The sequence below is a fragment of the Varanus komodoensis genome, unplaced genomic scaffold (genome assembly GCF_004798865.1).
Source record: "Varanus komodoensis strain SLA01 unplaced genomic scaffold, ASM479886v1 scaffold17, whole genome shotgun sequence".
NCBI classification, from domain to species: Eukaryota; Metazoa; Chordata; class Lepidosauria; order Squamata; family Varanidae; genus Varanus; species Varanus komodoensis.
In genome coordinates this window covers 10,206,286-10,230,537 of record NW_025335505.1, presented here as the reverse complement: position 1 = coordinate 10,230,537, position 24,252 = coordinate 10,206,286, and the positions used below count along the sequence as shown (strand labels likewise).

Genomic DNA, 24,252 nt, shown 5'->3' with positions numbered 1-24,252 from the left:
TTTCATGCCTGTGAGATGTTATGGTTGTTTATTATGATTTGTTTGGGGTGTCTCTTGGATGCCTAAGAACATGATAAAAATGAAATAAGTAACAATAGTAATTCTCACTTTAGGAATCCCATCACTAACCTATATTTGGTTACTGATGGGTTTTATTTCCTCTTCTTCAAACATAATTGCTTATAACACCAGTAATGACACTAATGCAATTATACATGGTAAACTGATTCATTTATTTTGCCTCATATCCCATTATCTGTTACGATGAACAATTTTGTAAAAAGAAGCAATAAAGATGGCAAAAGTAAACCATCAGCTGCAGGTAATGAACACTGTGCTACAGTCTTTGAACATATGAACAAATTTAATTATGTATTAGTGCTTACATAAGGGATGTCCAAACTAGAGTATACTAGAAATTGCTACCCAGAAAAGAACTTAGGAAAAAAATGTAGAAATGATTGGCCCAAAATATTGCCTGAGATTATTAATAGATCACCACTAAATTAATATCCTTCCTTCTTCATTATTTTCCTACAAATTAAATAGCTATTGGATAAAATTTAATTAAATTACACTCACATATTCTAGGTCAGTGAGTTTGAGGCAAGCTGGTTTCTTGTGTGTAGCATTTTTGGTATCCAAATCTTTGTTAAAAGGGTCTATGTCTTACTAGTAATAATTAAATATCCTTTTATTTGCTTAAGCCATATCGAGGTTTTACCTAGTTACATATCCTTGAGAGGATGAATTACTCCTATTATCTTGTCCAGTATAGAGTACCCGTTCAAGAGTCTATATTAGGGCTAACATACACAGGTTGCCATGGCAGCTATGGAATCCCAAACCACAGCTGTTAAAAGGTCTTGGCATGCACGCTGAAGTTCCATAGGACAATTTGAATCTTTCCACCCCCATATTTGAGACCACTTCTGTCAGCTAAGCCACGAGCACTAAACCAGTCACCTGGTTTATTAGTAACCTGAAAGAATCTCTGTTCTGTGTCCAGGTTCATACACTCGACATCAGTTGTATTCTGGACTGGGATATGGACATTAGATTGCTTTCAAATCGCAACTCTCTCACTGCTACTGCCACTGGAGTCTTGTTTCAGAGTAGCAAAAGCTGCCATGATGGCTTCCCTGCCGCCGCCACCAAAATCATGTGCCATTAACACTGTGCTAAGAGCATGGGACTGAGACGATCTGGGTGCTAGGCCCTGCTCGGCCATGGAGCCAACTGAGTAACTTTGGGCCATTCACAGACTCCCAGCCCAACCTAACTCACAGCGTTGTTGGTGTGGGGATAAGATGGAGGAGGAGAGATAATGTAAGCTGCCTTGAGCCCTTTGTAGGAAAAAGGCAGGATATAAATAAAAAATAAATAATAAATCCATGGAAATCAAGCCAAAAGAAAAGAGACCCTGTTACTTATCAATCCAGCATCTTCTTTAAATCTGTTTTAATCAGTCTGCACCTTTAATTTGGTTGCATAATAACAGAAGTCAGTGAAATTGCTATTTGAACTAGCACAGCGAGCACAAGCAACAGCCAGACTAAGGAAGCCGCAATACGTTGCACTGTGCCTTGTGAAATGCCTCATAGAATACTTTGTGGAACAGCCTGTGCTAACACCATTGCAACCACAGCTTGAGTAAGTGAGGTCAAAGTATGAAGAGAGTTAGGGGAGAGTACAAAGCCATTTCCAAGCCAGAGCTTTCCTTAGAAGCAAAAATGACAAAACATGGGCACATCATGAGAAGGCCAAACTACCTGGAGAAGACAATCATGCTAAGGAAAGTCAAAGGGAGAAGAAAAGGAAGACCAAATATGAGATGGACTGACTCCATAAGAGAAGCCACAGCCTTGAGTTTAGAAGAGCTAAGCAAGGCTGGCATGGAGAGGAGAGTTTGGAGAGCTCTCACTCATAGGGTCACCATATGTTGGAGATGACTTGGCAGCACATACCACCACCACCATCAAAGCAACTTACAATTTGGCAAAGCAGAACCTGCTGCTGAGAAATAAAAGGAAAAGGTTCAGCCCTATTTATCTGCCTGCTGGCAAGCTTGACAATGGCAACTTTAACATACACAGAATGTCACTGAGTAACATGAATGACAGAGTAAGTTGTATTTATGGAGTGAATCAAGAATGTATCCTCTGGAGAGATGGGTGAGCCATGCCTCACACTGAATTTGTTTAAGGTTTAGGTCCAAGTCATCCCACAGAACCCTGCTGGAAAAAAGGTTCAACTGTTTTTTGAACCAAGCTGACTTTGAACCCACAAGATCTGTGACAGCCAGGACTAGTGAGATGTGCACTAACAGGACAGGTAGATGCCTTATTAAAAGAACTGTATGGAGAGCCAGAGTGGTGTAGTTACAGCCAATGTAAAGTATGATTAAAGTACTGGACTGGGACTCAGAATATCCGGGTTTTAGGTGCCACTCAGCTATGAAGCTCACTAGTTGACTTTCGGTCAGTCACTGATCCTCAGCTTCACATACTTTACAGAGTTATGAGAATAAAATAGAAAGAAGACTGTTGGATTCTTTGCAGGAAAAAATGTGATGTAACATATACATAAAATAAGCTAAGCATAATTTGCAGCCAAAAGCTGTAATCTTTTGAGCACTACATGAGAGTAAGCTCAATTAACTGCAGTGAGATTTACTTCTGAGCAAGTATCACAGGATAAAGCTCAAGATATGTATGTCTCAATAAGGAAGATTTTGGAAGCAGTATAAAAGTTATGAAAGTTTTGTATAACTTGGGACTGAAACTTGTTCACTTAGCCTGAAGTCTTCCCCTTACCCCAGATACAGGGCTTTAGTTTATACCGTTTCATTCCAAAGAATGTAAACTACTTTCATGAAGTGGGTTTCATGAACACAACTTTTCCAAGAATTCTATGGCTGCCTTTGGAGAACAGCTTTTATTTTCTTTGCATTCTAATTATAGGTACAGTTTTGTTTATCAGTGCTAAGCTGTTCTAACTGAATGGAATATCATTGTGCAAGCAAAAACATATTTCAAGCATTTCAGGGAACTGTTAAGATTACTAAAAAAAATTAGAATAATAATCTGGTACAGTGCTTTAAGTTTCAAAGTGGTCTGTTCCATCCCAAGGGAACAATCTTGCAGCATACAATTATCACCACAATTTAAAAGGTACACTGATTCATCTCTTAAAGGAGTCCCCTTTCTATTAATCCTGCGGTGCACATTTGAAGAAAGCATATCTTCACTGCTAAGCAGTTTTACTGATTTATGAATACTGTGACTTTAACCATTTAAGGCACTTTTCAGTATAAATGGAAATAAGAGGGGCACTTTTGGACTCCTTTTTTTGTGGCTGGAATCTTATTGATTTTACTGAGTGCTGAATTCTCCTTTACCTGGTCTAGCAAGTAAAAATTTAAGCCATTTCTGTACTGATGTGCATCTATGCATAATCAAGTTATTTTAGTGGAATAAATGAATTCAAACATAATGCATGCTATAGTCCATTTTTCCTTTCATTTTCATCTTTTAACCAGGAGGAAAAATATGTCCCTTATCCATATTGATCATTTTAATACAGCATCCATTAATAATGCCATTTCATCAGATCAAATTCAGGAGTGGCATACAACAATATAAATCATTTAAAACCTAATATAGTAAAAGCTCTAACTTTAACAGCCATAAAAGTCAGCACATAAAAATTAGAAGGCAGGCTGAGCGATTCAGCCCATTAAAATGACTGGGTGAATAAAACCCTCTTAACCCAGTACCCAAATGATTGCAAAATGTGTGGCAGATACACCACTTAAGGAAGGCAAGCCCAGCAAAGAAAGTCTTCTCTTGTATACTTCACACCTTTCTACTACTTTCATCACAGATGATTTTATTAGTTCTTTGTACTAGAACTCTGCTTTGTATCTGGTAGAAAGAGAAGAACCACTAATTATACTCTCTCCACGTAACAGCAGGAATCAGCTGCAGATCAGTTGTTAACGGACATGAAAGTCATTGTTTTAATTAGGAACTTAGGTTCCTAATTTGAAAATTCACTTTATTTCACTGTTTTCACCTTACCACAGATTAGTGAAAGATGAAAAGAAATCTACTTCACTAACAATTAGTGTGGTCTTTGTTGAAAGCCTAAAGCATACACAATGTGAATTTTAGACATCCTCCAGGCCTAAGAATGTGGTCATTTCCTTACCCTCAAGCTCCAAGGATAACTTTCCCACAGCTTATCTTGAAGTCTGGATTCTTCCATATTTACCCTCCCACCCCGAGATCGGCAGCAGAGGACCTCCTCCGGGAACCCTCCGTGGAGGAAATTAGGAGGGTAGGTACTCGGAGGAGGGCTTTCTCTGTGGTGGCGCCCCATCTATGGAATGTGCTCCCCAGAGAGGTCCGCCTGGCGCCATCATTATTTGTTTTTCGGCGCCAGACAAAGGCCTTTTTATTTAAATAATATTTTAACAATTTTTAATATCATCTATAGATTTTTATTTTGCAGCCAGGATGAATCTGGATTTTATGTGCACTATTTGTATTGTGTTTTTTATTGCATGTAAGCCGTCCCGAGGCTCATGCAAATGGGACGGCATACAAAAATTCTAAATAAATAAGTCTGGATTTTTATTGTCCTCCTGGAGACATAATGTTCCCTCTTGCCAATGAGGTCCATCTGGCACCAACATTGCCATGCTTTTCACGGCAGGTTAAAATTCCCAGACATTTGGCAGGAAGAGTTTAACCATACCTGGAATTTTACTGCCTACTGTATGCAAATACTTAGCTTTACACTGCATTTTAAGATTTTACTCTTTTGTAAACCATGCAGAGAGTTTTGGCTATCGTATACAACTATAGCCACACGCACAACAACATAAAAGGTCTTGGTTTACTAGGCTTTTCAAGGCTGTGGAGAAACATCCCATTGGGTATTTCCTGCAAGATACTGCCTAGGTTTCTGATCTTGGGTGGTAACCCTGCTGTCCCTGACAGGATTGTCATTTGGTGGACTCCATGCTTCTCTATGTGATACTAAACCATCCATGAGTGGCATGTGTGATAGGATTGTTCCTTGAGCAGCAAGTCAAACTAGGAAACTGCCATCCTTTCTTTGAATGCCCTCTCCAAGGAGGCTTTCCTATGGCTTTCGAATCTGCCCAAATTTTAAAAAAAAGTGATCCACCTCCAATTCATCCAGCCATTTAAAAGAAGATGGCTGAAGAATTTAGAGGCTTGATCCAAACATTTCCAGGTATGGAATGATCATGATCAGTCTTATGCCTGTGGAGTATGGATGACCACACAAGAATATTCTTCTGGGAACAGTGATTGTGTTAACATATGCAAGCATCTTAACCTGGTACAGGCATCCATGACTCAATATTTGTCTTAAATGCTACTAGAGAGAGCATATCCTCTCTCAGAACACTGTTTTGACAACCTGCCAATTATTCCCTTTCCCTGGAGAGACTGGAGGGAGGACACTCCTAAGAGGCTTGATCAATTGTATGTTCCCCATGTGGGTAGAGTTGGCACTACTTTGAGGCCAAAAGTTGAAAGGCATGAAAAGACATACAAACTAAAAGACTTGATACCATCCTGCCAAAATTCAGCCTTTTAAATTACAACTGATTTCAATAGTAAAGACATGCTTAATGTTAAGTGAAAACACACCTTAAAATTGCTTATATTTCACTTGACCATGCCTCTGATACATTACTTTCAAGATGATCTGTATTCATGTTTTAAACCAAAACACATTCTGAATTTTAAATATAGAATATAAGCCTTCTAGAGCTAGTATTACTATTATATACAGGTTTACTCACCGGCACATTTTGTTCTTGTTCTAAGAGCAGGTCCAGGAGATCCAGTACCACCTTCACCTGGTCTAGTCAACAAAACGCTGATTTCATATTCCGTGTCAGGATCTAGGTGCCCAATTTTATAGCTTGTGGAGTCTACCGGTTGTATATCGTACCAGTTTCCACTTGAAGTACGATATTCCACTTCTCTCCCAGTGATGGGCCCATCTCCATTGATGGAATTAGCATTCAACTGTATCCATAAATAGGTTGCACCAACTGAAGACAGCTGAGGCGGTGCGATTGGAACAGGTGGCTCTACAACAAAACAATACATACATTTTAAAACTCATCCAATAAATAATGTTATCACAACATTTACAGCTTTAGCTTCCTTCCTTAAACAAACCTTAATATTTAATTCTTAAAATTTGTAATACAGTACGATAGTGTTGGGACTTGCAATCTCTTTTTCTCCAAGAGACCAGGTACATGGCAGCAGTGGAATCTACACTCGAGTTAAGTTTATTTGTGTCCAGGAAACGGCAAGCTGTATTTGTTGCTCAGCTCTAAATTTTCCATCTGTTTTCTTATGGCTTATAACTAAACAATAAAATCATTATTGCTGCTCCCACTACTAAAGTTTATTTTGCTTCAAAAATTGGATATAGGAGGTTTCTGCCCAATGTTATGTGCTCTTGTTTATAATGGCAGGATTGTTCCTCATCTTTTTCTGCCTTCTGTTTAGAGTGCAACCATTCAGAAAAGCATGCCCCCTGAAGCTCTGTACTTTGTCCTCAGGTTCTTGAGAAGGAATAATGTCCAGATATTTAATCAGGCTTCAGGTGATCTGCCCTACCTTGGTGTCAGCATACTGGTACATTCCTATTCCACCAAATTTGTTCCTCTCTGTTTTATCGTCTATTCATCAGAAAAGCAGCAATCCTTTGCTTGCCTTTCTCTGCCTCCTGCCAGACAACATTTTTCCATTGCTTTGCCATACTCCATGTCATGAGCTGAGGTTCTACCTCTGAGCAGTCAAAACCACAGATTGTTTTCCTTGAACAATGAAAAATGTTCTTTATTGCTTCCAAGTACAAATCACCCAGAACAAATTTTTGAGCATGTACAGAGAGGTTTGAACTTAATCTAGTGCTTACCTCCAGGAACTCTCCTAATGAACATGCCTGGGCCCCATCCATTTGGGAGGAGCTTTCTGAAAGCAAGTGCATCTCATTTCTGCATGCTGATCACTTAACTGGTCATCAGCCTCTGCTGACATCTTGTCAAGGAGTCAAGAGCCAGAATGCCTGGTCTCCATCTGAGAATCCCTTCCCTCCTGCTGGCTATACCGCTTGATTATTCCCAAAAGATGCTTTCCCTGCCAAATAATCTGGCCTTGAGATAAGCACGTCTGCCTCCTTCACTTCAGTGTCTTGGCACATTCCATCCGCCTTTGATCATATGCTAATTCTGAATGTTCTCAACTGCAGCCAGCAGTTTGTGAGAACAAGTGCCCAGAGAAGCCATCATTCTTACTCCCAACATTGCCCTTGCAGCCCCTGTACAGATCTGTAAGTCTGGGAGAAGCCATGTGGTTCTTTGTGCATGGAAGTGGGCCCAGTGATAGGGACTGTCATAGGGGGACAGCTGCCTAAGCCATAAAAGCTTAGAATACCTTACTTCCAACCAATCCAACTACAGCAGCCGTCAGTTTCCTTCTACTACCGACTTGCCCCTAGATGGTAAAAGGAAATGGCAGGCCCCATCCTGTCCTATTCTAACATGTTTATTTTTGCAACATTTTGAGGAATAACAACCCGGACGAAGCAGATTTGCTGCAGAAGTGTATATGGCCAATGAGAGCTCAGGGCTGCTTATGTGCTTTCATTGGCCATGCTTCCCCCAAGGCAGTATCTAACTGAGTCTGTTTTAACAAGCAGTGACTTCTGCAGATGGGCAAGCTTTGGTGGAGAGGGCACGAGCCAGCAGCTGAGGAGGTGCAGCTGGCAGGTGAGCTTTGGTGGTGGGAGAGGACTTTGACAGGTGGTAGCTAAAACAGCAGAAGAACCAGAAGTGGGACAATTCCCAGGGCCCACTGGACTGGTGCTGGCACTGAGTGGCCAGGAGCCCTGAGGGGGAAGGGAGGGGCAAAAGCAGTGAGTGGCAGCAGGAAGTTCACACTGCTTTGCACTAATCAGTCAATTATTTGACCGCAGGCTTCTAGTCCATACAGTAGAGATTATTCAATAAAATACCTTTTCCAATAATGTTCCAAAAGGCATTGCCCCATACAACCACCACAGGAATAGGGTTAACATGTGAACTTGCTGTGAATAATTTTTAAGACAACCAAATAAGAACCAGTCCTCATAGCTCACCAAAGAGCATACGAAATGAACTTGGAACTCATTTTCTTAAACTGTATATAATAATTCTGCTCATTTTATGATTTAATGATGAGTAAGCTATGCTGTGCTCTCTTCAGATTAAGTTAGACATTATCCAAGCTTTTACCTTGGATAAAATGAACCCCCCCACCCCCAAATATCAGGTTTACTTAGGTCACACAAGACTCATCCACGGAGAAGTTTTTGCCCCTAAAGCAGCACCAACGTTTTCCTTGTATGCTGTTCTTCCAGCCTGTCTCCTCATACAAACCACTGGGGGGAAAACCTTGCTACTTTGAATAGGGTAGAAAAGTTTCCTCTGTTTCAAGAGGTGAACTGTTCCCCTCCGAGATGTAGCTTTCCCAGGAACAGCCTTTGAAAGCAGGACTTATGGTAGAAACTTTTAATAAACAGTGGAGAAGAATTCAGGGGCATCTAATACTCAGTTTCCCCTTGCAACAAGTATTATGAAGCACCTGAGCTCATTTTCGAGCCTGAGCCTGGAAAACCTCACTGGTATTACTCAGAAATGCAGCTTTTCATACATACATCTATTCTAGTTTTACTCATATGCTTGAAACAAGTTAAATAGATACAACTAACTTATTCAAGTTATCTCTTGTTATGTTGCTTTTGTAAGAAATTCTTATACTATGCATTAAAATGATGGAAGTATACAGGCTTACAAAAAAATTTTATGCGACACTTTTATTTATTACTATATGCCAGGTTTCGGCAACCTGGAACCCTGCAGATGTTTTCAGCTACAACTCCCATAACCCTTGACCATGGACCATGTTGTACTTGTAAACATCAGAGGGCATTGGTTTGCCTACCCTTGCTATAGTTATTTATTTATTTAAAACATTTCTATGCTGCCCCCATCGCAACAAAGCCTCGGGGCGGCTCACAACAAAAACAAACAAAAGCGCATACACACACACACACACACACACACACACTGCCAGAAAACAGAGAGTGTAATAGTCTCCTATTGTTAGAATCCATATTCAGTAAACTTCTATCTGGCATTTTCCACACCTGCTTATGCCTGGAGCTGTTGTTAAACGATGGCACTTAGACAGTAAATGTCACTGTGAAAATGATACAGAAAATGTACGGCTACAGGAAGTAGCATTACATATCTCCACATTAATGAGCTATTGTCACTGACTCCCACAGGATAAAAATGACAAATCTGGCAGCAACTCAATGCCTACAAAAGTTCTTGCTAATTATTATTGCTCGATGCAGATTGCTGCATTAAAAGAACATGGTATCACACAGCCATTTCAGAAGAGTTAAAAAAAATAATATAATTATACATCTGTATCAACATGTGCTGCTAAACAAGCGTAACCATTTCAACATGTAATAATTTGCTATAAATGCAGGCACAGTTACTCCACTGTTTACAAGCCATGGAGTATTCAGAATCTGTGCAATTTAAATAGGTTTGGCTTAACTCAAAATGATTTAGCTTCATTTTAAATCATTAGTGTGTTTCTTCAACCAAAACACGAAATGGAACTTTGATAGAACATCCTCAGGCATTTATGTAACCATGCTGAAACAAGAGTTAATTATGTTCAGATTTCAAGTGCTGGAAACAGGACTGTTGAACTGCCATTCAAAATTCAAGCCCAGGACTGAGGCGACAAAGGTTAGTGGTTACACCAATTCATTTAAAGCCATACAAGTATTTTAAATAGGCTTTATTTTAATGTTTTTTCATCCCTGAGGGTATTTTCTGTTCCACAGTGCAAAACTACCCTAAAAATAAGTTCCAGAAAAAGTCTGTATAGATTTCTCTTGTTTTGGACTAGAATTTGTTTAAGTCAAGGCTGGATTTGAATAATATGAAACTGAGCATAACTATGTAGTCACTCAAAACTGCTTTAAAATGTGACGTTTAAATATTCAGAGCTGGTTCCTACCATTATATAAATTAACCACAGTTAAATGTTTAGAGTGCCATAAAGGGTAGTATGTCATTAGTTATTGTCTCCATTCTGCTACAAATCAGTGGTCTAGCAGTTAGAGTATTGGGCTGAGACTCAGAAAATCTTAGTCCTAGTCCCTGCTTGGCTGTAAGGCCAGTCACTTACTCTCAGCCTAACCTCACTCACAGGATTATTGTGAGGAGAAAATGCAGAGAAGGAATATGTAAACTGGCTTGGGTTCCTTGAAGGAAAAAGAGGAGAAATAAGTCAGATGCTGCCAAGACTATTTGTTGGTAGCACTGGGGCAGGACAGATGAATGGGGAACTGTCCTTACCAAACATGTTGATCATGTACATTCATTACAAATACAAAAAAGGAAAAACCCAACTACTGTATCTGCATTTAGAAAGATGAATACAGAAGAAGAGAGTCTCTACTCACAGGGCACAGATGCCAGCTCACCTTCCAGATACTTCACAACTCTAATTTGCCTATAGGGACAGGAATGAGGGAGTGCCTGGCTGACATAAGCGGTCTACTTTTTTCCATTTTGCTGGAATCCCAGCAAAGGAAAATTACATTCTAAGGATTTTTTTGTGAGTCAGGGTATAACTAACTTGTGTTATCTTGAGTACTCTTTCTTCCTGGAGATTAAATAAACGATCAACAGCTTGCAAGTGACCACCAAGGAAACAAGCTATTCTGAGCTCTTTATATAATACTTCCTTTGTTCATTTTTCATTTCCATCTTTACAATGGGGAACTGCTATGTTATGGTACAGTCTTCCACTCATAATAGACTGCTTGGTGAGTCTATTGTTAACCTACGATCATCAAAAAATAATTTGTTGTGTGAGCCTATGTGTACACACAGACACACAATCATATGCAGAATGAAAAAGTCAAAAGAGACTGCTACTTTAACATTCAGTCGCAAAGGTATTCATATTCCAATATATGAGTTTCATATTTTGCTAAATTGTGACTTTTTTCAAAATGATGAAAACATCGCATCTGCACACTGTTCTATATTACACAGGTCCCTCACACGTTCGCAGTTATTCAGAGTGCTATATCTTCCACTTGAAAACATGAAGAAACCTAAGCCATGGACAGTACAGACAGTTGCCCTTCTGTGCCCTTGCTTAAAAACCTAACAAAATTCCTGTTAGCCAGTCTAACACCTAGGTTTACCTGGTATGAACTCAGTAAGTACTCTCAACTCTGTAATCATCTGATATCTTCTCAGACAGGCTCATTCTGCTTCTAAATCTAAGCGATGATGCAGTCAACCATTATTAGAAAAGTTCATTCTACTGAAATGTATATAAATTTCTAATTAACTTTCTCCTCCATTTAATTCATTCTGGTCCTTTGTTTTCCTTGAGCTGTGTCTGATTATTATTTTTATGTCACCTTGCACACTTTACAAGTCCAGTTTTTGTTTCACAGTTATTTGTCAGCAACTTCTATTCACCAAAGAGAGGTGTAGATATTTTGCTGGAGGTTACTTGGGTGGGTTTACTATTGTAGTGTGGTTTTTTTTTTTTTCTTATTCTTTTTATAAAAACGCTGGGGGTGATCTGACATGCCCAACTCCATGTTTTTAACAATATAGAAGCAACATCTTTCTGGCAAACATGGATGATGAGGAGTCTGTGTATTTGGGATCATTCTGTATGACAAATAACTGACTTGATTCATTTCCTCATAATGGAATCAATGCTTAGGTAAAATTGAAAACATTTCTTTCTAGGATTCATTTAAATTTTCCACTCAACTTTTTGATTAGCTGTTACATAAAAATACATGTCCTAAAACGTTTGAGACATCACTTTACATACTGCTCTACTGAGCCTAGATAGAATATATAATTGCATTTTTTAACACTGGCAATATAAATGCATACATTTATTAGCCTAACTTCAATACAATGTCATTCCAAAAGCTGAAAGCGGTATTTGCATTTATTCCTGTTCCAGAAAACAAAGTGAGGCTAAAATTGTGGGGAGGGCTATCTGCAGCTTGACTTAGAGGTATGTGTGGTTGGGAAGAAAGGGGGAAAGAAAATACAGAATGTAGGTGGAAAGGACCTCAAAGATCTTGGACCCCTCCTGCTCAAGGCTATCCAGCGTAGCGCACAGCTACAGCTACAGCCACCCTGACAGATGGCCATCCAACTTCACTTAAATAACTCCAGCAAAGGAGAAACCACTGTCTCATGAGGCAATCTGTTCCACTACTAAACAGCTCTCCCCATAGGAAAGTTTCTCTTTATATTTAGTTGGTAGTACGTGCTTCCCTGCAATTTCTACCTGTTGCTCCTTGTTATTTCTTGTTTCAGAGGGCAAGCAAGTCTGCCATCCCCTGAATGACAGGCTTCCAGATGATCTGAAGAGCACTATCATGCCTTGCTTTAAATTTCTTCCAGGTTGAACATATTCAGCTCTTTCAACCATTTCTCAAGGAAGTTGGTTCCTAATCCCTCACCATCCAGGTTACTCTTCTCTTTCTACAACTTTGCACTTGTTGGAAGTGAGAAAGATGGCTGCTTTGGGTACACTTTCTCAAGGGCTGCTGGCTGGTCTTCAGAATGATCAGAGTCAGAAGGAGAACAGGGAGAGAAGCAGGAGGAGGCCTGGGATGAAAGAAGCAGAGATACCTTTCTCAAGGCCAGCCTTCCAGGATGGGCAGGCAGTCCTGGGTAATAGTCAAGATGTACAGTTGATGAGAGCAGTTGGAGCAGGGGAGTTACTCAGACACAACGTAGCTTCAGGTCTTTAAAGAGCTTGACAGAAGAGGTCAGATCATGAATCACACTACCCCAACCCTTCCTGCCTGTCATGCAAAGCTCAACAGTAGCACTTCTCCTGAGGTCTAAGAACAGCCTAAGGAAGGAAGGAAAAAGTTGTGCCAGTAGGCATGACAGTTAGGAGAGTCCATGGTCTTTCCCCTCTTGTCTTTACCACTAGCAAGGGAGGTGACTAGAGACCAATCTAGCCGTTTTTCACAGAGGAAGTAAATAAACTTCTGTTCTTTCTCTTACTCCACCAAGTGCTTTGCTAGTAGGGATTTGAACTGAGGGTTCTCTGTCCTACAAGTGCAGGATTGCATTCTCAGAACTGTTTTATATCTAAACCTGATCCAACTATAGTGTAACTTTCCTAGACAAATACCAGGGTGAGTGTTCTAGAGAAATTGCACACAATAGAAAGGCATTGCATAACACTGGCCTCCTAGTGTGGTCCTAAGAGTAAAGATTTCTGATTAATGAATTGTCTATTTAGCATCACACACATAAGTTTTGTATGTCCCTCTCCATTCTCATGTAGCCACAAAAGAGTACCACACACATTTTGCATATAAGGTGACCTTGTATAAGACAAGGTCAGTATTTCGGGCTGCTTTTCTGGTGTTTGTCATATGTCAGGCACATAAGATGATCCCCAATAGTTGTTTCATTATTTTCAGGTCAGAGGGCTGTGTTATCCTGGTATATATGGATATTTGCCAGTTGGAAGCTTCTTGACTCTTGTGACCTCCCATTACTGTATCCCAGCTAACAGTCATGTTCCCTTTCTGGTTTGGAGGTCAATGGTGGCCCACAAGGGGTTGGCCGGTTAGGTTCTGTTGGGCAGGACATCCAGTGTCAGCGCTGCAGACAGGGTGGGGAGCTGGGTGAGAGGGAGCAGGCCTGTGAAGGCAGTGGCACAACGTAGGACAAGTTCCTCTGGGACCAGTAAGAAGTGTTTTTTATGATTATGATTTATTTATTTAGAATATTTATATGCCGTCCTGTCGCAAAGGCCTCAGGACGACTTACATAAATAAAATAATATAAAATGAAGTACAAATGAATTACAGATCCACCCTGGCTGCAGTTAAAAACATATATAAACCAATGTTAAAAGTTATTAAAATATTGTTGGAATAAAAACAGTATTTTAACCAGGCACCGAAAAACAAACAACAACAGTGCCAGGCGGACCTCTCTGGGGAGCGCATTCCATAGGCAGGGCGCCACCGCAGAGAAAGCCCTCCTCCGGGTACTTTGCCTCCTAATATCTTTCACGGAGGGTTTATTATTTTATTAATAAAATAAGCTTGTAAGTACAATTCTTTTTATTCTCTATACCTTTTTTAAAGTGGTAACTAGAATATGATGAAAAAAATTCACCTGGCATACAAGACAACCCCCAATTTTTGCCTTGCTATTTCCTGTTTCAACCGCCATCTTACATGCTGGCATATCAGAAATAAATGCTTCCTCTTTTAAACAAACCAGAGTTCCTGATTACAAATTCTATGAACTTTGCTTTAAGTTATGGCTTGAGAACAAGCCCAAATCATAAACTACTGTTGATCCTGGCTTATTTAAATAATAAATTTCCTGAGTTTGGACATACTAGCTGTGTTTGCACACCACTTTAAGTCATTTTGTAAATAAACTATGCGTTGTGAATTGTCTGCAGAAACCCACAGTATGTCTAACAGATTAGCAGTTACCATGGTGACTATTTCTCATCCCCTCTCCTCAGCCCTCCACTGTGACCCTCTTGTCCCTCATTGCAGCCCTCTCCCTGCTCCAATCATGACCCCTTTTCATTCATCCTTTTTTTCTTTTCCCTTTCCATGCTTCAGGAGTAGGCAATCATACCCTTTCAGACTCTTTGATCAGCTCAGATGCTGCTGCAAATATCTTCATTATTTTATTATTAGTAGCATTTCTGTTGAACGTTAGTAAGTGTATGCTTATATATGTAACTATGTGCAGTCTTTTCTTGTCAAAATTCAGGTTAGTTTCAGCTGTCAAAGTGAGCAAAGTACAGTAGGTACCATACAAGGAAATTGATAAGGAAAGACTCCATGCAGGGGAATTTGTGCAAACTTGTCAAGGTCTAAGAGTAATACTAAGGGAGAGGAAGGTGTAACAAAAGGGAACAACAATATTTCCTCTTAGTAAGGAAATCTGATTTCAAAAGCTGACCTGACACTTGTCATTCTTCCTTCCACTCATCACTGCCCCAAATCTCCAGAAAATCCAGAAAGGAAGATATTGCCTCTCTTCACAGCCAATGCTTTATGCTGCTCTCTTTATACTGTGGTTACTATAGAGTGTTTGTTTGTTTATTGATATCATTTTTATGCCGCCCCCATCGCAGAAAGCCTCGGGGCAGCTTACACAGCAGGATAAAACAAACATAGAATAAACATTAAAAATTCGGAGCATCTCAGCTGCATCACAAAACCAATAAATAAAAACAACAGTTAACAATTAAAATATCATTTAAATAAAAAGGTCTTGGCCTGGCGCCGAAAAACAAATGACGGCAGCGCCAGGCGGACCTCTCTGGGGAGCGCATTCCATAGATTGGGTGCCACCACAGAGAAGGCCCTCCTCCGGGTGCTTACCCTCCTAACATCCTTCACAGAGGGCTCCCAGAGAAGGGCCTCCCCCGCCGATCTCAGAGGGCGGGAGGGCAAATATGGACGCAAGCTCTCCTTTAGATAACCAGGTCCCAAGCCGTTGAGAGCTTTCTAGGTGATAACCAACACCTTGAATTGGGCCCGGACTTCAATGGGGAGCCAGTGAAGCTGATGGAGGACTGGGGTTATATGAGTACAACACCCAGTCCCCGTCAGCAACCTGGCATCTCTATTTTGCACCAATTGAAGTATCTGGACCGTCTTCAAGGGCAGCCCCACATAGAGCACATTACAGAAGTCTAATCGGGAAGTGACCAATGTGTATGTCACAGTAGCTAGGCAATCGTTCTACAGGAAGGGACACAGCTGATGGATCAGCCAAAGCTGAAGGAAAGCGCTCCTTGCCACCACTGTCATTTGAGCTTCTAATGACAGCTCAGGGTCGAGGAGCACTCCCAGGCTGAGAACCCTGTCCCTAAGAGGGACTGCAACCCCATTCAGGACAAGGTCCAGGTCCCCCATCCTGAAGCCCGACCCACCTACCAACAGGACCTCCGTCTTGTCTGGATTCAGCCTCAGTTTATTGCTCCTCATCCAGCCCATTAACTCAGCCAGGCACTGGTTCAGTACAGCCACTGCCTCACCTGGATTAGTTGAGAAAGAGAGGTAGAGCTGGGTATCATCAGTGCACTGATGATTCCACAGCCCACACCTCCTAGTGACCTCTCCCAGCTGTTTCATGTAGATGTTGAATAGCAAGGGGGACAAAATGGACCCCTGCGGAACTCCATGGCATAGCTGCCATGGCACAGAGCCATAGCCCCCAGCACCACCTTCTGGAGTCGGCCATTGAGATAGCAGCGGAACCACTGCAAAGCAGTGCCTCCAACTCCCAATCGTACAAGCCTATCCAGAAGGATACCATGGTCAATGGTATCGAAAGTCGCTGAGAGGTCCAGGAGAATCAACAGGGACGTACTCCCCCTGTCTTTCTCCCTGCACAGGTCATCATACAGGGCGACCAAGGAAGATTCAGTACCGTACCCAGGTATGAAGATGGACTGAAATGGGTAAAGATACTCAGTTTCATCGAAGAGTGCTTGGAGTTGTCCTGCCACACCCGCTCTAACACCTTACCCAAGAACGGGATGTTGGCCACCGGTCTGTAATAGGCAGCCACCACTGGATCCAGAAATGCCTTCTTTAGGACTGGCTGGACTACCGCCTCCTTTAAAGGGGCAGGTACCCGGCCGTCCCTTAGAGAGGTGTTGACAGCCTCCAGGATCCAGGTCCCAATCCTGTCCTTGGCTTTCCTGAGTAGCCAAGATGGGCAAGGGTCTAGTAAGCAGGTGGTAGGATGGACTTGTCCAAGCACCTTGTCCACATCATCAGGCCGCAACAACTGAAACTTATCCATCAAATCTGTACCAGACAGCAACATTGGCACCTCCCCAGTAGGATCTGATTCAATAGTAGAGTCCAGCTCATGACAAATCTGAGTGATTTTTCCCTCCTAAATTGCCAGAAGTATTTGCACAAATGTAAAGAAATTCAATAGAGAAAAACATGACACAAATTTCAAGGCTTGACAATAATAACTAAATTTTGCACAACTTAAGTTACTGCTCCAAAATGAAGCTTCAATGACAAGTGAGGCTCGACACTGTATGGATGAGACCGCGAAGAGCAGCAGGGGGTTTTGCAACTCTTGCCAAGTGGCTCTGCACCAATCTCAGTAACCCATAATAACATGGCTCTCCTGGGTTTGGATGACATGACAACTCATTGTTGGAATGGTAACCCCTAAAAACAAAACACAGATTGTCAGGATGGCTTGTTTCTGAAAATTAAGCCACCCTGCAAAAACAAGTCTGGGTTTGGATGACATGACCACCCACTGTGGTTAATTAAGTCTGGTTAATTTAAAAGCAGAAGTGAAAGCTTCTGATGCCACAGAAAGAAAGCATACTATGTGAGCTCAAGGCTTGTGGAAACTCATGCATGTAACATAAAATTATGATTAGTATTATGTCCCCAAAGGTCCACACAGTGCATAGGTTTCCTTATGCAGTAGTCACTTCTATACAGGCAAACTGTTTCTGTGAAGATATTCTGAGTCACACCAAAGTACATGTAAAGTTATTTTTGAACAAGGTACTGACATTAATCTTATATATAATAACTCAGCCATTACTAATAAGATAGCATAGGAGGACAAAATCTTCAAACATGCACTGACTTTTTATCTCTCTGAGAATCGTAATAAAGCACACACATTTGACTGAAAATATTTGATTTTCTGTGAAACATAATTAAATCCGGTGTAATTGACTATCAGTAACAATGTAAATGAGCTTAAAGGTCCCATAATATTGTTATTTAAATATAATCTGTTCAAGGTCAGTACACTGATTAAAATGGGCTTTTTAGGATGCAGAGAATGACCTGCACGTGGTCTCATAAAAGCAGTGGCACAAGCAACAGGGATTACCATAATTACTTCATCACACTACAAGTAGCTAATGGGATTACACCCTAAGGGTAAGCAATTATTCACCGCACACTGTAAATGTGCTGAGAGTGGTAAATAAGAAAAAAGCATTATAATGGTATAACAAATAAGTTCATACATGGCAAGGTCAATCGCAGAAAAGTGCTAAAACTTCAAAAACTCCAGTTCTATGGACATTGTTTTGCTTTACTTCTGAATGTAACATGCCTATCATTTTGTTGATCATTTTCTGTTCCTCCTCACTTCTGTGATTTTTGGGGGGGGGTAATGAGCAAGTATTAGAGGGGGAATAGACATCCTTCCTGCATTAAAGAAATGAAGATATAATCATCCTGAAAGTCATTTGACTAAGACCTACAACCCCAAGCATGATCCATCCAACAGTTATTCCTTTTTGGACTCCTATTTGCACAGGCATCTCTTGGAAAACAAGCCCATACTTCTCCTTCAGCACTTCCAACTCTTTTCTGCTCCCTCCATTTTCTTTCTTAACATCATACTGCTAAGGAACTTTCTTTTGACCCAGCCCCCAGAAAGGGTCTCTTTTCCTCATGAAAATATACAGTTATAGCTGCTGACTGACTATTCCTGTGTTAAACAGATTGCTGGCTCATAGTGAAAGATCATGGGTGATGTTTTATCAATAGAAGCATCTATTATCCTGAAATTTGGAGAGCCACTGACTAGAGCTTAGGGAAAGCAACAGCCCTCCAAAGGGACATCTGGGCAGAGAAAACTGGTTAATTCCTCTGGCAAGGGCTGTGTTCTTTAGAAGCTATTCTTTGGAAATACACTGCCTGCTACTATTTGTTTCTAGTATGTTCACTGTGTGAATTTCTAAATACTGTAAATATTAGCAAGACACCAGGAGTCTCAGTAGTCTCTCATCCAACTAAACCCTAGTGGTTTCCTCTGGAACTTTTCACTAGTTAGAACTGAACAGCACATAACAGTAAGACTCTGGATTCCAAATAGGCCCAGATAAGCAAGTACGATGATGCTCCAATTTATTTGATAGGTTTCCGCAGGAAAGCTCTATTTATTCTGAAAGCTTATTCTCAATAAAGATTACACAAGCACCTGCATAAGATTAAGAAAAAAAATAGGAAGTCAGGTGAGCAGACTTTTATTTAGACAAAGGGATGTCCTCCCAACCCTGATCTCTGCTCCAGCCTCCCAACCCACTGAGAACATGGATGCTACAGGAAGATGGGGAAACCATTCTCAGGAAGATGAGCAGTTTTGGATGATGCAACCCTGCAATTCCTTTCAAAAGTGACATATTGTCTTCTATACTAACAATCAAATCCTAAGTCAATGGGAAAAACATCTATCTATCTATCTAAAATGTATTTTAATAATTTATGAATCAATCATTACTATTCTTATACCAAACAACTAGAAGGCAATCTAGACTGATCCCCTCTATTTGTTTCACATCACAAAATAGGCATATCTAAATTAATAGAAAATAAGATAATCTCTGCATGTACAAAATTGCACATCTGTGTCAAATCCTGCAGGGCTTTGAGTCATGCCTAGAGACGGCCATCTCAATGAATTTTCTTTAATAGACCATCAGTGGAGCACATCGGTGGACCATCAGCACTTTGTTCAATACCCATGTATTCAGGAGATCAGTCTGTACCTTTTCCATTTCGTGTAACCATTCTGGATTACCTTTAACAATCAGTTCTGCATAATTTGATACTCCAACTCCTCCTTCTGTATGAATCATGCAGCGGTAATTCCCAGCATCTCTTTTGGTAGCATTCACCACACTAAATGAAGCCACAAATCGCCGATCATTAAAAATTTTCATGTCCTTTACAGGTGCATCCCGTACAAGCAATCCCTGGTGAAAAACAGATACAAAAATTGTATTGCAAACTAACTGAAAACACACAATGGTAAAGACGTTTTGTGAAATACTTTTCAACAGAAGTTCAATTAACTTCTGTTAACTCTGACATCTAAATGAGTATGTATAAGAGTTGTTTTCAGTTTAGATGAAACAATGTAAAATTGCCAGCACCTCTTTTAGGTCATCGTAGATGAACCTGAATTAAACAAAGAAATAATCAAAATGTGTTAAGCAAGTCAGTGATGTAAGTTTGCCTACATAAATTGTTCCTGCGCTACATAACAAATTAGCAGTACTAAAGTATAACTCTACTACCTATACACCCAGTTCTTGCACGCTTCTATCCCATTCTCTCTAGGCAAATGGTTTTGTCCTGACTTTTTAACTTTGCATAGAAATGTTTGCAGATTTTTGTCTTAGGGAAGAGAAAACAATTTGTTTGGCAGCTACAAGAACAACTTTGAAAACAATAGATTAATACAGCCAATTATGAACAAAAGTTTTTTTCAGGGGCACTGTGTATTGGGTCTCATAAATCTGTGCAACTTTGAGCTTCTCTCTCATTCATACACTCACATTCTAAACAGATTTGAAGCTATTTTTCAGCATATGTTTTTAGAGTGACTTACAATGAAATAGCAAATCACAATTAAAACCATAAAGTATAAAATCACAATCAAACAGCAATTATTAGAGTAATAAAATAAATGCCAGCATAAAACCACATTATCATATCACATTAAAAGGCCTGGGCAAATAATGAAAAATAATACCCTGAGCCCTACTGTACTGAATAATTTTAAACTCTTCTCCATTATTCCATTATTGAATAAGATGCTAAATTTTATAGCAGCTTCTCATTTCCAAAGATTTCTGGATGTGGCAAGTTACGTAGATCCATTGCAATGGAAGAGAGACTGCTTTGGTTGTCTTGGTGAATGATCAACATCAGGAAGTGGAAAAAGAGTGTGCACCCCTGTTGGTTCTGATGGATCTCTGATTGGGTGTTGCTCATGATATCCTTCTGGAGCATCTCTCTGAGATGGGCCTGGGGACACCTTCTTTCTTGGAAGGTGGTGTTGTGGGATTCCTGCTTGACACTGTAACCATTGACCTGTGGACTCCCTCACTGTTTGCTGTTATCATCCATGCATGTGCTTTCTTTGTGCATGAATGCGTATTTCCTTCTCCTATACCATTGGCTTGGAGGTGGCATCCATGCCTCATTAAGAACCTGGCTTGGAAAAGGGGAGAAAAAAGCTATGCACTAGAGATTCGATGCATTCAATTATCCATTTCTAGTCCTTGGGCAGGAAAAGTTCATTCAAGACTTTGAGGGTTAACTTGCACATCCAAGAATCCAAAGAAAGATATTGGAGTCTGTAGGATCTCTGTGATAATCTGTATATACCTAATTTTCTCTAGACCATTGATTTCATGTGTTTTTCCTATATTTGTCTTCAAATTAAGTTAAAAATATGTTCAAATATAACCTGTCTGATTTTATGAAGTGGAAAGAGCAAGCTCTGCTTTCTGTACCCAAAAATGCCCAAAACATTGAACCTCTTAAGAAAATGCTGAACTCATTCTGTTAATTATGGTGCTGAGATGTCAACATGGTGAAAGTAACCTTAACTTGCTATTTATAGCTTTTGGAAAATTCCAAATAATGCCAACATTAAACTGACTCTTGTACATAATTCATGAGGTGAAAGTCAAGGTTAAACAGAACATTATGCCAAAGTAGCTGGTTATTAAACAGTAAATAACACATTTTAATTTCTTTAATAAGTACTGCAGTAATGAAGTCATTTAACTTTTACAAGTGATTTTATAGCATGGTCTTATTTAAGAAAGTGTTGAAATAAACAGTACTAAAATAACATTAAAAGACACTGTTTACAAACTTCAAGATTAAAAAGTTATAATAGATGGAGATAATTTTTAAACAATGACCAGCTGGGATCTTAAGGTGGGATGTAAATTTAATAAATAAATTAAATAAGAAATTATGTTTTTCCTATTCCCATCACATGGATGCTGACACAGGTATTGGAGTTTCTGTAGTTGTTACAGTGTCTTTCTTAATGTTGGAAAATCACAACTAGGAAGATTTAGCACCAGCCATATTCACCAATTACAGCTGAGTAAAAAGGCTGCAAAACAGCAGCAGGGAGTGGGCGGGGTGGAGAGAGGAGGCCAGAGGCCCCTTTCCCTGGTTTTATTCATGGGGGACAGGACCTTGCAAGTACCCCAGCCCCAGCCCTGGGCCAGGTGGGCAGCAGCAGAGCAGAGCTTGTGTTTCACCCCCACCACAGATAAAGCAAGCCGCAAAAGATCTGATTAAAGAGCCAAGACTGGCTCACTTGGAGTGAGGTGGTGGACTGCCCTCTTCCCCTCAGCACCTGCCACCGCCAGGTGATGTTCTCCAGCTCCAATCCCTGACTGACTTCCTGCCATTTACACAGCTGGAAAACTGCAACCATTTATGTTTGCTGGAATTTCTGAGCAATTTGGTTAAAAAAAAAACCCCCTGTGTTTTTCTCAGCCTTTTTATTCCTGACACAGAGTTGACAAATCATTTTTCTTTACAACCCTGTAGACAAATACTATGGAAGCCTTCTCAGATAGATGAAAGGTGGGCAAATGGAAGGAAATGGAAGGAATTATTTAAACATCATTTCAATTGTTAAAACATATGATCTGGCCAGGGCAACTTCTTCTCTTTCTCCCCCTATATTTTTATTTTATACTGATAATTTTAATTTTATATTTGTAAATCAATGTATTTTTTGTATTTTTATATTTAATGGTAATTTATTATGTACTGTTGTATTTCAATGTATTTTATCATGTTGTAAGCCGCCCCGAGGTTTCGGCAAGGGGCAGCATAGAAATGTTATAATAATAATAATCATCATCATCATCATCATCACATCATCTGCGAATCAGCAAACCACAAGAGTGTTAAAATTCTTGGATATCCACCTGAAAGCATATTTCTGCTTGTGTCCATATCTGAATGCAGGTCTTTTCTTTTCTTTGCTCACCAGGTTTCATGTTTATCTTTGCGTGCATTCTTCCAAACGTACCCTCAATTATGCACATTTTTTAAATATATGCGGCAGTTAGAGCGTTGGACTGGGGACCTGGGAGATCTGGGTTCTAGTCCCTGCTCAGCCATGAAACTCAGAGGGTGATTTCAGGCCAGTTACAGACTCTCAGACTAACCTACATCATAAGGTCGTTGTTGTGAGGATAAAAATAGAATGGAGAACTACAGAAGCTTTCTTGGGTTCCATATAGTTTGCTTCCAGTGACTCTGAGACCCTCTTCAGATGATGATTTTAATTTATTTTGGTGGCCATCTTTTCTCAGATGCCTTCTGTTCAGAGTATCAAAATGCGTATCATTCGCAGTAAATCATACCAATGGGGTTTCTTCTTGCACGGTTCCATGAACACTAACATTATTACTACTGTTTCTTGATTTAAGTTACCATATTACAGGACCATATCTGTTAACACTGCGATATAAGGAGTTGTTCTCTCTGCTGATCACACTTCAGCAACTGTAACAGTGGCGTTCAAGGCTCGTGGACGTACAACAGGACTGTAATAACTGCAAATAACTTTGCTGAATCATAGGTATGAGCTGTACATTTGAATTCATTTTTGTAACCATCTTAGAAAATGCACAAATTTCAATAGGGTGCACATAGAAAAAAGTAGTCTCTATTGTTTTTCATGCTTAAACTTATTATATCATATAGGAGAATGTGTTGAATCATTTCAGAGGTTTTAAAGTAAGGGAAAACAGCTGGTAAACATTAAAATGTTCTCTGAGTACAGAAGTGATTATATTTATTTTTGTGTAGTGTATATTCATACGGGAGAGTCCCTTCTCCGGGAACCCTCCATGAAAGAAATTAGGAGAGTAAGTACCCGGAGGAGGGTGTTCTCTGCGGTGGCGCCCAACCTATGGAATTCACTCCCCAAAGAGGTCCGCCTGGCACCGTCGTTACTGGTTTTTCGGCGCCAGGTAAAGACCTTTCTATTTAAACATCATTTCAATTGTTAAAACATATGAGCTGGCCAGGGCAACTTCTTCTTCCTTCTCTTTCTCCTCCTATATTTTTATTTTATACTGATAATTTTAATTTTATATTTGTACATCAATGTATTTTTTGTATTTTTGTATTTAATGGTAATTTATTATGTACTATTGTATTTCAATGTATTTTATCATGTTGTAAGCTGCCCCGAGGTTTCGGCAAGGGGCGGCATAGAAATGTTAT

The 24,252-nt window shown here is 40.0% G+C and overlaps 1 protein-coding gene across 19 annotated transcripts in view; it reads right to left on the bottom strand.

The window, feature by feature from the left end:
- The window catches only part of PTPRM (protein tyrosine phosphatase receptor type M), a 504,993-nt gene that overhangs the window by 279,335 nt on the left and 201,406 nt on the right, over window positions 1-24,252 (bottom strand). For all 19 annotated transcript variants that reach the window (XM_044426600.1, XM_044426602.1, XM_044426601.1 and 16 more), the window contains exons 6-7: window positions 19,772-19,946; window positions 5,843-6,136 (exon numbers count right to left, since the gene is read on the bottom strand). In XM_044426600.1, the coding sequence (XP_044282535.1) occupies window positions 5,843-6,136; window positions 19,772-19,946 (469 nt within the window). The remainder of the gene's footprint in view (window positions 1-5,842; window positions 6,137-19,771; window positions 19,947-24,252) is intronic.